Source organism: Pezoporus occidentalis, unplaced genomic scaffold (assembly GCF_034315485.1).
Source record: "Pezoporus occidentalis ecotype Australia unplaced genomic scaffold, CSIRO_AGI_Poc_V1 ctg148, whole genome shotgun sequence".
In the NCBI taxonomy this organism is placed as follows: domain Eukaryota; kingdom Metazoa; phylum Chordata; class Aves; order Psittaciformes; family Psittacidae; genus Pezoporus; species Pezoporus occidentalis.
Window position 1 is genome coordinate 769,794 of NW_026913295.1, and position 12,857 is coordinate 782,650.

Consider the following 12,857-nt stretch of genomic DNA (forward strand, 5'->3'; position numbering starts at 1 on the left):
CCCGGTGTGACCCCGGAGCGACCCTGGAGTGACACTGGTGTTATCCCGGTGTGACCCCGGAGTGACCCCGGAGCGACCCTGGTGTTATCCCGGTGTGACCCCGGAGTGACCCCGGTGTTATCCCGGTGTGACCCCGGAGCGACCCCGGAGCGACCCTGGTGTTATCCCCGTGTGACCCCGGTGTGACCCCGGAGCGATCCCGAAGCGATCCCTGCCGCCGGCCTCTGCCCGGCTCCTGCTCAGCGTGTTGGCTCGCTCTGACCCCTCCCAAGCCTCCTCCCGGCCGAAACAGGCCGAGGGTTCCTCAAAGCCCCAGACCCCTTCCCTGTCCATGGAACCATGGAATCAGCTGGCTTAGAAAAGCCCTTTCAGCTCATCCAGTCCAACCCTTACCCCAGCACTGCCAAGGCCACCCCTAACCCATGGCACTGAGGCCTCGTCCCCACGCTGTGTGAACACTTGCAGGGACGGTGCCTGCAGCCCTGCCCTGGGCAGCCTGTTCCAATGCCTGAGCACCCTCTGGGGCAGGAATTGTTCCTCAGCTCCATCTAAACCTGCCCCGGTGCAGCTTGAGGCCGTTTCCTCTTGTCCCATCCCTTGTTCCTTGGGAGCAGAGCCCAGCCCCTCCTGGCTCCATCCTCCTCTCAGGCACTTGGAAGGTCCCCCCTGAGCCTTCTCTTCTCCAGACTGAACCCCCCAGGTCCCTCAGCCGTTCCCCATCACCCCTGTGCTCCAGGCCCTGCACCAGCTCCATTCCCTTCTCTGGCCCCACTCCAGCACCTCAATGTCTCTCTTGCAGTGAGGGGCCCAGAGCTGAACACAGGATTCGAGGTGCGGCCTCACCAGTGCCCAGTGCAGGGGCACAATCCCTGCCCTGGCCCTGCTGCCGCACTGGTGCTGGTACAGGCCAGGATGCTGGGGGCTTCCTGGCTGCCTGGGCACAAACTGCTCATGGTCAGCAGCCATCAGTTGGATGCTTTCCCAGTCCTTTCCCACCAGGCAGGTTCCAGCCACAATTCCCTATGTCCATCCCTTTGTTTTCCCCTTTGTCTCCACAGCCCTGTGTCACTGACCTTGTGCCCTGTGGGCTGGGGACAGCCGGTTGCCTCTTCAGACAGGTCCTGCCAATGGCCAACCTCCAGCTCCCTCACACTGACCTAATACTTAAGCTTTGTTTGCATGTTTAATTTCTGACCTCTGTAGTTAGCAGCCTGTCATTAGCGGCAGGCGGTGCCATGGGGATGCCTCATGCTCCCCTCACAGTGGCCTGATGCTGCCGGCAGTGTGGTACACTGGTGGCTGGAACCACAGCCATGCCAGCTATCCTTGTTGGGACAGCCTGTGTCCTTCATGTGCATGGTGCCACCACAGCCGTGTCTGTCCCCACAACCTCTGCTCTACCACATCCACCCGTATGTAGGGTTACCCAAGGCTGATGCTCCAGTGCCTTTGCACTCTTCCTGCAGCGGATGGGATGGGTGGTTGCCGACAGCCTGAGGATGAAGATCAGGCCTTGCTCTCTCCCCAGCCAGCACTGCTGGTGTCCTCTGACGCCTGCGCAGGACTTTCCGGGTCACCCAGTGTGACCTGGGGATTGCACAAGGCCACAGGAGCTGCTGGGCAGCGTCAGCATGAGCCCAGGACGTGCGGCAGAGCACAGCTCCCAGGCGAATGCTGCGCCTCAATTACAGGCTGCAAAAGGCGGGGAAGCCACAGCGTCCTCTGAGAAGCCATCCCAGTGACGAGCTGCCCTTGGAGCTGTCTCATCCCTCCTGGCGATGGAGCCTTATTCCCAAGGTGCATTTGTGCACCTTCAGCTGTACCAACTGTGCCCAGCCACATCTGGCTGATGCCAGTGATGCTCACAGAGCCCTGGTCCACCCCATCCACTTCCCGCCTTCCCACTTCCACTGACCCTCTGCTTGAACTCTCCAAAACCCCATGCTGAGGGTAGACAGGGAGATGGAGGTGGCTGTGCAGAGGTGGGAGGCCTGGCTGGGGGAACATCTCCTTTCCCAGCATCGAGCTCTGTGCTGCTCTGAGCTGGGAGCAGCCACATCAGCAGTGCTGAGGGCTCTCTGCACGTGTCCTGTGGGATGCAGGGGTCAGGGCTGCTTCAGGCTGCACATCAACCCCTGGGCTGCTCGGCATACCTTGCCACAGTGGATAACCACCCATGCTGGATGTGTGTGGAACAACCTCGCTGAAACCATCACAGAGATCACCCCTTGTGAGGGAGCTGGAAATGAGCTGGGGTGTGTGTGTGCGGATTCTTCTTTATAGAAGTGCCAAGGGTGTATCTGTGCAACCCTAATGGAATGTCTCAAGGGGCACCCATGCAGTGGCATACGCCTCTCTGGTGGGATCCTTTAAATCCCAGCCTGAGTGCCTCAGTCCCTCTTTCCCACACTGGGTACTAAGGTTAATGAAATCTCCTTTGCCCCTCTGTGTTCCCAGTGGCACCACTGTCCCAGCACAGCTGCCAGCACAGCACCTCCAGGACCAGGGCTGAACGTCACCATCTCCATCAAAGCCGCCTTTACCAGCTGCTGGTGTCCCAGCCCAGCAGGGCTTTGCCCCCAGTGACAAAGGCACAGCGTTGGTGGGGGCTGGATTTCCCAAGGGCTCGCCTGGTTAACACTGAGTTTTAACTCAATGTTTGCTTTGAGGTCGCTCCCGGCTGCTCCCCATTGTCAGCTGGAGCTGTTCCCATGCGTTCACCGGGCTCCGTGCTTCCAGGCACACAAAGGAGCAGTCACTTAGCATTAGTGGTGCCACAATGCGGCCGTGTCTGCCACCAGCACACACAGGTCTGTGTTTCTCCAGCAAAAGCCCCTCTGCTGAAAGGCCACGAGAGACGAGGCAGCCGTGATGGATGGGAGCAAAGGGGGATCTCTCACAGGGCAGCATGGGCAGGAGCTGGAGCTGTCCCACACCCGGACTGAGGAGCTGCCAAAGGTTGTTCCCATGTGAGGGACATGGAGTCAGGATGGGTTATATGTGTACGAGGGCTGTGCCTCAGCACAGGGAGATCTGTGGAGCAGCCAGCCCCAAAGGGTGGGGTATGGGGTGGGTGTGCATCCCATGGAGATTGGTTATGGGCTGGGAATTATTGGTCCAGACAATGGGGCCCTGCAGTATGAACATAATCCTGAGCATCGCCTCAGAGAGAGGCTGGTGAAGGTTCAAGGGGGAGGAATAGCTGCCAGGAGTGAGCTTTAGAGAAGGGCAGGGATGCTCCATCCCTGGCAGTGCTCAAGGCCAGGTTGGACACAGGGGCTTGGAGCAAGGTGCTCTAGTGGAAGGTGTCCCTGCCTGTGGCAGAGGTTGGAACTGGATATGCTTCAACGGTTTGGGTTGGAAGGGACCCCATTGTGGGGACCACGCAGCCTGGCCAGAGGGATGGCTGGATCCAAGGGAAGAGCTGTCGCTTAACAGGACATTTCTCCAAGCACAAAGGCAGCAAAGCATCTTGTACTCAACAATGGGGTCACTTCATTTCTCTTTCCTTCATCCTGCAGCCACAGTCCCCGCGCTGAGCTGGCAGTATCCATCCATCCCGAGATGGGTTTTGGTAAATGTTCCTATTTTTATTGACTGAGCGCTGCCTTTGGTGCCTGGGCAATATCTGCCAAATCATTTCCTTCAGCAGACTTTGCCATATTCCTAAAAATACTGATCTGCAGCTCCGCTTGCCCCTCAGAAGCAGAGCTGCCCTCAAAAGAGGATTTCTTGATCATTACTCAGCTCCTCACTGGGGGCAGGGGTGAACCCTCAGGCATCCCACTTCTGCTCATGCTTGTTTTCCTGGGGGCCCCTCATGATGGATGTGGAGGGTGCAGGTGATGTGGGAAATGGCTGTGGCAGGGGCCACAGCCCCAGCGCAGTCTCAGGAGCATGTTTCTGTGCTGGACCCATCATCTCCCCAGGCTGCAGAAGGGGACACCGAGGCAGCACATGCCCTGTCCCCATGGTACAATCTGGCTTGGGGCATTGTCAGGACTCGTGTGTTTTCCAGCCAATCCCAGCTGGAAGGGAGGGCTGGGGTTTTCCTTCCCTTATTTTGACAACAGGGAGCACAGAGCCCTCAGGATGGTGGGATGGGGAGCTCAACCCTTGTCCCTGCTGCCATCGTGTCTGGGCAGATGCTCATCCTTCTCTCAATAACCCAACTGGGTTTCTGATTTGCAACCCCCTGAGTGATCCCAGGTGGTGGTGAAGCTCTACCAGCAAATCCTCCACTCACAGCATCACACTGGCTGTGTAGTCATAAGACCCTGGAAAAATCATTAAATGAACCCAATCTATATATTTAGTGCTCCTTTTATTCAGCCTTTTCTTTCCACGCTGCTCCAGGATGTGTGCTGTTGCAGGGCTAGGGGCTGACCTGCACTTGTTCCTGTTAAAGGCAGCAACCCCTCTGCGATCTCAGCCCTCCAGGAGCCAGGCTTGGAGTTAAAACCCAAACCACAACACAACCAGGCAGCCAAAACCCCAGGGAACATCCCATTTTGGTAGAAGGCCCCAGACCCCCAACCCCAGCAGCCTTTTCTCCTGACACTGCAGGGTTTCTGTGCCATGTCCCCCAGGATAAGGCTTGAAGAAGCTCCCTGGTAAAAAGGCAGCCAGAGGGGATGGTGTAGAAAAGTCAGGTTCCATCCTCTGCTGCAACGGACACTGGAGGTGAAACATTCCCAGGGTGGCATGGCTCATGGCATGGTAGAGACCAGCCACAGGGACTGTGCTGGGTCTACATAGAATCATAGAATCACAAAGTGGTGTGTGTTGAAGGGACCTGAAAGCTCATCCATCCAGTTCCAACCCCTGCCACGGGCAGGGACACTTTCCACTAGAGCAGCTTGCTCCAAGCCCCTGTGTCCAACCTGGCCTGGGATGGGGCAGCCACAGCTTCTGGTTTGTGTGCTTCCCAAAGGGGCTGGTGTGCGCGCTGGTGTGGGAAGACAAGCAAGGGGAGAATCTAACATTGCTTGGCCATATTTGGTGGCAGGGCTTGACAATGGGTTCCTCCTGGGGTTCAATAGCTACTCCCAGCCTGCCCCTGTCCCCACGAGGGGGTGCAGGACCCCAGAGTGAGCCCGGGTGAGCTCAGCCCCTGCAGTGCAGGGCTCTGCAGGGCAGCTGCTGCCCCGGCTGTGCTGCTCAATAGGTGCCTTCTTCTCCCTCGAGCATCTGCCAGCTCCCCTCAAAGCCGGATTGTTCCTCCATTACACACACAGTGCTATGGCTTAGCACTGCAGCAACTCCCTCCTGCACTGAACCAACATCCTGGAGGGGCCAGGGTGGGATGGGAGGTGGGACCGGGGCCAGGGAGGTGGGGAGGCATGTGGGAGGCAGCCCCAAGCCGGGGGACCAGAGGGTAGCTCTTTGCCACCAGCTCTAGGAGGGTTTGTGCAGCGCTGGCCTTGCTTATCGCCTGAGGTGGCTGCTTTTGGGCTGCTCCCAGATTCACCGGGTGAGCTGACCCCCTGCTTCCTGAAGAGCATGTCGGGGGGGGGGGGGGGGGTAAATAAGTGTTGAAGAAGACCGTGGACACTGCAGTTGCCCTCCCAAGCATGAGAAACCCCCATACATCATGGGGCTGGGTGGCTCTGCAGCGGCTGGGTGGGACAAATCCCAATATCTGGTGTCAGAATAAAGCCCCAAGGGCTCACGCCAGGCTCAGGAAGGCTGTCAGACAGGTCGGAGCCATGATGACCCTGGACCGTGCAGGTCCCTTCACAAAGCCTGCACCATCTGACAGGAAAGCAGAGCTCACAGAAGGGGCTGGGGACATGGGCACCAACCCAGCTGGGGTCTGAGGAGCATTCAGCTCATCAAATGGCTGGGCCTAACTTTCTGATCAGCCCGAGGACGAGCAGATCCCGTCCATCCCAGCTGACGGGCATCACCAGCTCCAGCCCTGGCACCCTGCGCAGGCAGGATCAGGGCTCTTTTTCGGTGCATCCCGGGCTGAGGGTGACCAAAGCGCATCCGAGAGCACCACCTCCTGGGCACGGCAAAGAGCACCGCGGAGGAAGCTGAAGGGAGAGGGTTTGTTCCGCGGTTTGGGCTGCCTTGGCTACGCCGGCAGCCCGATGGTGGGTCTGCATCCTGCCGGGTGCCTGCCGGGCAGCATGGAGGCGCCACGGAGGAAAAGACACTGATTTCCTCATTATGAATTCGAGCAACGAAAGTCTGGGAAAAGATGGATGGACTCCAGGGCACCCAAGACCCTTTAGGAAGTGTCAGTCTCGCTGAGCTTGTCCTGTGTTCTGTTTGATAGCACAGGACTGGATATGAGTCAGGCATAACCTGGTGCTGCCAGCACCATGCAGCACTGGGAAAGTAATTTTGCTTCACTAAGCTGCTTCACCAGCTGGGAATATATCCCTGGGCTGGGGTCAAATATGGGTTTACTCTTTTCCTGCCTTCCCTTCACCTCATTCCCACCAATGCCAACAACTCAGTGTTTGAGCTGGGGCTGGGAAGAGGTGGGAAGAGAATGGAAAAGAGCTGGAGGAGAGGCAGGAGGGGCAGCACCCCCACAACGCTGCAACAGGACCTGCCCGCAGCTTCACCATGGACACAGCTCTGTGCAGGGAAACCAACCATGGCAGCCATCATCTCTTGGGCATGGCTCTGAGGGACAATACAGACACGGACACAGCCTTCCCCCTCCCAGCCTTCCAGCAGCCCCCAGCCACGCGGGTGGGCTGTGATGTACAGCAAAGCTCCCTGCGTGCATCCTGGCACCAAGAATAAACCTGGGATCCTCTGACCAGGATCCTGGCCCCAGCTGAGCAAAGGGATGTGGGAGACATCATTGAAAATGGCCCTGTTTCATCAGTTAGGATCTGAACAAGTGCAGCATGGATTTAGTATGAACGCAAGGCTGAGAGCTGGGCTGGGTCAGCCTGGAGAAGAGAAGGCTCCTGAAGGGGAGACCTCAGAGCAGCTCCAGTGCCTGAAGGGGCTGCAGGAAACCTGGAGAGGGGCTTGGCACAAGGGTCTGTAGGGACAGGCCAAGGGGAATGGCTTTAACCTGCCAGAGGGGAGACTGAGATGAGCTCTTAGGCAGAAGCTCTTCCCTGTGAGGGTGCTGAGGCGCTGGCACAGGGTGCCCAGAGAAGCTGTGGCTGCCCCATCCCTGGCAGTGTTCAAGGGCAGGTTGGACACAGGGGCTTGGAGCAAGCTGCTCCAGTGGAAGGGGTCCCTGCCTGTGGCAGGGGGTAGAACTGGATGACACTTAAGGCCCCTTCAATCCAAACCAGGCTGGGATTCTATCATATTGAGACCTATAGTGATTATTTGCCTGGCTCATGCATAGGTCAATTTGCTTTAAATGTGCTTTGAAAATAATCACTTTCACATAATTACATACAATATTATTTGCCTCCTTCACATCTGCTGAGAGTGGAAAGTTTGGGTGAAAGGGCTGTCTCTGCAGCATCCTCTTGTCCTTGCAAAAGGCTGCAAAGCTCTGCCTTAATACCAGCGTGGTCACAGGGAAAGGACCCTGCAGAGAGGGCTGTGTCCTCTTCTGGGTCAGAAGTGTCCTTTGTTCACAGGAAGCCACTGACCCCAGGGGAGGAAAGGTCTCAGCTGTGATTTTTGGAGAGCAGCTGAGCCTGGTGCCACCTTCTTGCTTGGATAAAAGGATCCTGGAGCCCTTGACTCTGCCTTGGGTTTGAGAAGGTTGAAATAGTGGCCTTGGTCTGCGCTTCTTAAAGCCCAAGAAAAACATACAGGCGGGATTAGGGCAAAGCAAGTCCCAAGCTTAGGGACCTGCTTTGCCCCTGAGCTTGACTTCTTGTTCTTCAGGCTCCTGCAGACTCAGTCCTGGCACTCAGGTAAGATCCTGCTGCATGTGAAAGTGGAGCAAAGGCCCCGAGAAGAGCAATGCCTGGGAAAGAGCGAAACTGCTGACAAAGCCCGGCCTGTGATGTGCCAAAATCCCTTTAATTTTGGCGTGGTCAAAGCAACAAAAGGAAACAGACTCGTTTTTCCAGTGCCTATGTATAGACCCATGAGCTCATAGTTTCCTATAGTGGAGAGCATTCAAAGTATGGGAAACAGGAATTTCCACCCCGCCTCAGTGCCAGCAGAGAGCAAACTGAAGCTGGGAGCTCCTCGGCTGCCCCAGATCTGGTCTCGCTGGCCCAGATGCCTTGTTCAGCACTGGTGGGTGCAAACAGCCCTGACACCTCCAGTGGCATCAGGAAGGGACCAAGGATGGGGATGGTGACCCCAGGGGTGACTGCGCAACCTCAGCCCTGGCAGGATCCACCTGGAGGGGTTTCAGCCTCCATTTCAGACTATCCCAAGAAAACCGGGGTAACAAGTGGAGTGATTTAGTTCCCAATCCTCACAGAGGTGTGGAAGGTGTTGATGTGCTCCGGGGCTCCCTCCAGCAAGGGACAGGCTTCCTGGCTGCACAGGTCCCCCCTGCGGCACAAGCCTCCCACCCCGGCTGCTCTCTGCTCTCTTTGCAGCTGCCCCAGTGCATGGGGCGTCCCAGTGGGGCTGCACCCACCTTATTCTCCCAGAAACCAGCCCCGTGTTGTAACCAACCGCTGTGCCCATGAGCCACTGATACTGCTGCCCACGCTGTGCCCTGCGCCCTGCCCAGCACCCAGCCACGTGGAAACACCTCTCCTGCCCATGGGGGGACCCAGGAGCCATCTCAGGAGGTGAAAGATGCATCTCCTCTTTTGCCTCTTACAGAGACCCTGCAGAGCACTGGGCATCTTTGTGAAGCTGGAGGAGCTCAGGGCTGGGAACGGTTCTGCAGAGCACCTCTGCCCCAAGGCAAGACCTCCCTGTGCGTCCAGGTTTTTCCTGGAGGCTTTCCATGATGGAGATGGGGCATTCAGGCCTCTTAACGGCGCAAATCCTGGTCCTGAGCCAGGAAAACCATGCAGGCAGGAGCCTTGGGGTCACTCTGCTTGTCCTGGGGACCTTCTCTGTATGTGACAAGCAGCACCAAGGGCCACTTGGCCAGACTGACATGGGCTGGCAGCCCTGTGGTCACTGCCTGGGCTGAGGAGGGGTGGCTGGAAAGAGTTGAAATTAAGGCAGGAGCGATCCACCCTGTAAGGCTCTACAGGGAAGTGCTTCTCAGCTTCTTGCTTGGGGGGTCGGCTGAGGGATTGGCAGCACCCTTGAATAGGGGTAAAGCCACAGGGAACCTTCTCTGTGTGGGTTTCCAGCCCTCACATGGCCAAACAGTGACTCAGGAGCCAAGGAGCCACCCATAGCAGCTGAGATGGCCAAGCATGGGGCTCCTGCCTGCCCTGAGCCCCGAGCTCCTGCTGCTGCCTGGACCACGGCTCCCATAGATGCTGGAACCCCTCAGGGTGGGTGCAAGGCGATGGTGGCCCCACTGCTGCCTGAGTGCAAGTGTTGGGCAGTGAACCCCCACAGCGGGGCTCTGGTGAATGTTTGACAGTGTAGGATGAGGAGTGTGGGGATGAGCAGGGGGGATGAGGAGGGGAGGGGATGCGGCCAAGGTGTGGGATGGGAGTCATGGTGAGTGGAGGCAAGAAGTACTTGTCAGGAGCCCGGCCCCTGTGCTGGGTGCTGCAGCTCACGTGCTTTGGGGTCCCGGCATCCCCTTTAGTGCCTGTTTCACTGGGGTTTGACCCCAGGGATGAGCCCAGCTGCACCTTCCCACGGGGGAAAGCAGGCTCCTGTCCCTGCCCTCCGACGCCTGATGCCGGCTCCTCGCCCACTCCCTGGGCATCCAGGCCAGCATTGGGCCTTTAAAACCCGAACGGGTTCCTCCGCATTCACTCCCCGGGAGCTGTCCCTGTCCCTGCTCCAGCCTTTGCGCAACGCAGCCGCACGGAACGCGCAGCCAACACCTCTGCGCTGTGAGTCCCTGTCCCCTGCCCAGAGGTTGCCCTGCTGCTGCGGACAGCGCATGGAGGAGCCCCTGCCCCGGTGCCCTGCAGCAGGTAAGGGGGCTTTGGGGCACAGAGCAGTAGGTGCACGGGGGGAGGGTCTCCTTCTGCAGTGCTTTTGGGGGGGCACTAAGTCCTTCTTCACTCCTAAACCGGAGTAGGAACCTGGATCTTCCTCCTATTGCATGGGGGGGTGATGGCTCTTTGTCTTTCCCGTGGCCATCCCGGAGCAGGGGGTGGCTCCTGTGCACGAAAAGGGCAGCCAAGGAAGGGATAGCAAACCCTCCAGAACTGGGTTTGAGGATGTCCACGGGCATGGCCATGTGGAACAAGAGGGGTGCAGGCTTGGTTTGGGTTTGAAAATGCTACCGGGTCTGGAAAAACCTGCAGGTTTAATGAAGCTCCAGCGCCTGACCCGGTCCGAGAGCAGGGAGCTGAGCGGAGAAACCCTCCTCCCCGCTCCTTGCCCTCCTTTCCCGTTCCCTTCTCTGCTCTCCCTTCTCCCCTCTGCCTCCCCTGAAGCCGCTCCTCTCCCTGGGACGTGCCCGGGGCAGGCACAGACCGGGATGCGGACCTGGGGCTCGCAGCATCCCCCGGTGCCGCGGGGCAGGGCGGGGGCCGGGTGAGCTGCCCGGCTCTGCCCTGCCCGCTCTGAGTAACCGGGACGCGGGAGCCGTGCGCCAGCAGGAGCGAGGGGACGGGGACGGCCTGGCCCCGAGCCTGGGGTACCCCCCACAGCCGGGGGTGGGTGCTTGCTGCCGGCCCGCCCTCCCCATGGGGTCCTGCGCACTGACCTGGCCTCCCCCTGCTCCTTTCTGCATCCGCTGAACGGGAGCATCTCCCTTCCCTTGGCAGGTCTCTTCGTGGGATGGGGGTTCCCACCCCCTGCACGGGGTCACTCGTGGCACGAGCTGGACCTGGTTTATCTGTGCCAGGCACACTCATCCAGACACAGCTCCTTCCAGGGCCTTACACCTTTTTCCATGTACTTTTGCAGCCAGGGATTATTGCCGCCAGTGGCTCTGGAGCTGAGGTCCTCCCATCTTCTCTCTCTTGCCCCAAGGGTAACACTGAGAGGCTTAATTCTCCTGAGAATGCCCTGCCTTGCTAAGACCATGCCTGCTGGACATACATTGCAACTGTTAGGGGCCAGAGGGCAAAGGCAAGAGAGCAGGGAGGAGAGATGAAGAGATGGATCATAAAATCATAGAATAGTTCGAGTTGGAAAGGAACTTAAGCTCACCCAGCTCCAACCCCTGCCACAGGCAGGGACACCTTCCACTGGAGCAGCTTGCTCCAAGCCCCTGTGTCCAACCTGGCCTTGAACACTGCCAGGGATGGGGCAGCCACAGCTTCTCTGGGCACCCTGTGCCAGCACCTCAGCACCCTCACAGGGAAGAGCTTCTGCCTTAGATCTAACCTGAACTTCCCCTGTTTCAGTTTGAACCCATCACCCCTTGTCCTATCGCTACAGCTCCTGATGAAAAGTCCCTCTCCAGCATCCTTGTAACCCCTTTCAGATACCGATCATGATGGTCATTGCAACACAGACCCTTATTAACCCATCGCACCTATTCCTCGCAGCTGGGGAGTGCCTGTGGCTGTCGCAGGGATGTCTGAGACCTCGTCCAGCAAGGAGAGTGCCCCGGCCGAGTGCCCCGTGTGCTATGAGAAGTTCCAGGCGCTGGAGGCCGCGCACCGCAGGCTGAGCTGCGGGCACACCTTCTGCCACGACTGCCTGGTGAAGTGCCTGCTCTGCGCCAAGCTCGACGGCCAGCTCCAGAGCAGCATCATCTGCCCCGTCTGCCGCTACGTCACCTTCCTCAGCAAGAAGAAGCCTCTGTGGCCACCCAAAGCAGGCACCAACCCCCGGACACTGGAGATACCTCTGTCACCTTCCTCCTTGTCCCATCTGACCAAAACGGAGGCCAGCAACACCTTGGTGGTGCCCAGTCATTTTGTGAAGCCAGTGCAGAGCTTTGACCAGTGCAGCAGCACAGGCAACAGCGCCCTGGATGAGCAGGGGGTCCCAGGAGAGCTGGCGCGGGAAGCTCACATCTTTGTTATCAGCAACCATGGGATGCCACTGGTGGACACAGACTGTGGCTCCCTGGGGAGGAGGAGCAGGGTGGAAACATGGAGCTCGGTGTCATCCAGCTCGGCCCTGGGGGTGAAATGCTGCCAGTCTCCCATCGCGCTCGCCGTCCTCCTCATCCTCACCGTGGCCATGCTGGCAGCTGTGCTCCCCTGGCTACTGCTGGTGAAGAGGGACTCGTAGCGGGGATGGGATCAACCTGGAGACTAGAGGGGTGTCACTGATGCTGGGACAAAGCTAGGGCTGGAACCTGCCCCAAAAGATCCCTGGAGAAAGCCCAGAAGCAGCTTTAGGTGAAGCTCTTTCCTCTGGCCAGCGACTGAATGGACTTGCAGACCTTTCTGCAGATCTTTGGGCACTCACAGTGTCACTGCTGGTTAAAATATGGCAGGACAAACCCTGCTAGTGGGTTCCTCCAGTGTCAGAGAAGGTCGTGGCTCCTCCTGCACCCTGTGACAGCATCTGCAGGGGGTGAGGGGGCCTTGCCAGTCCCTCCCCTCCATCCCAGCTGCTGGCAGGCTGTGACCAAGCACCCAGAATCCAAGGTCAGCCTCTGAGCAGCAGATCAGGGCTGCCAGGCTGTGGGGCTGTTGGAGGTGCCCAGGCTACTCAAGCTCTCAGGATCGTTGGGTACATGATGCAGCCACCCTGGAGCAGAAACACATGGATGTGAAGCTCTATTGGAGCCTCTGGCTACTGGGAAACAAGGACAGTGAAACCAGAGGACAGAGAGAGTGATCCTGACCCCGTGTGCTCATCGTCCCCACTTCCAGCCAGTGCTCACCTCCACAGTGATGGGAAGGGACGTCAGCTCATCCCACAGGCAGCCCCAGCCTTGCCCTCCATCTTCCTCCCTGAGC

The 12,857-nt window shown here is 58.6% G+C and overlaps 1 protein-coding gene across 1 annotated transcript; it reads left to right on the forward strand.

The window, feature by feature from the left end:
- Positions 1-11,498: 11,498 nt before the first annotated feature.
- RNF222 (ring finger protein 222) lies at positions 11,499-12,297 on the forward strand. The gene has a single exon (XM_062610498.1). The coding sequence runs from the start codon at positions 11,515-11,517 to the stop codon at positions 12,178-12,180; it is 666 nt and encodes a 221-aa protein (XP_062466482.1). The 5' UTR covers positions 11,499-11,514; the 3' UTR covers positions 12,181-12,297.
- Positions 12,298-12,857: the final 560 nt, after the last annotated feature.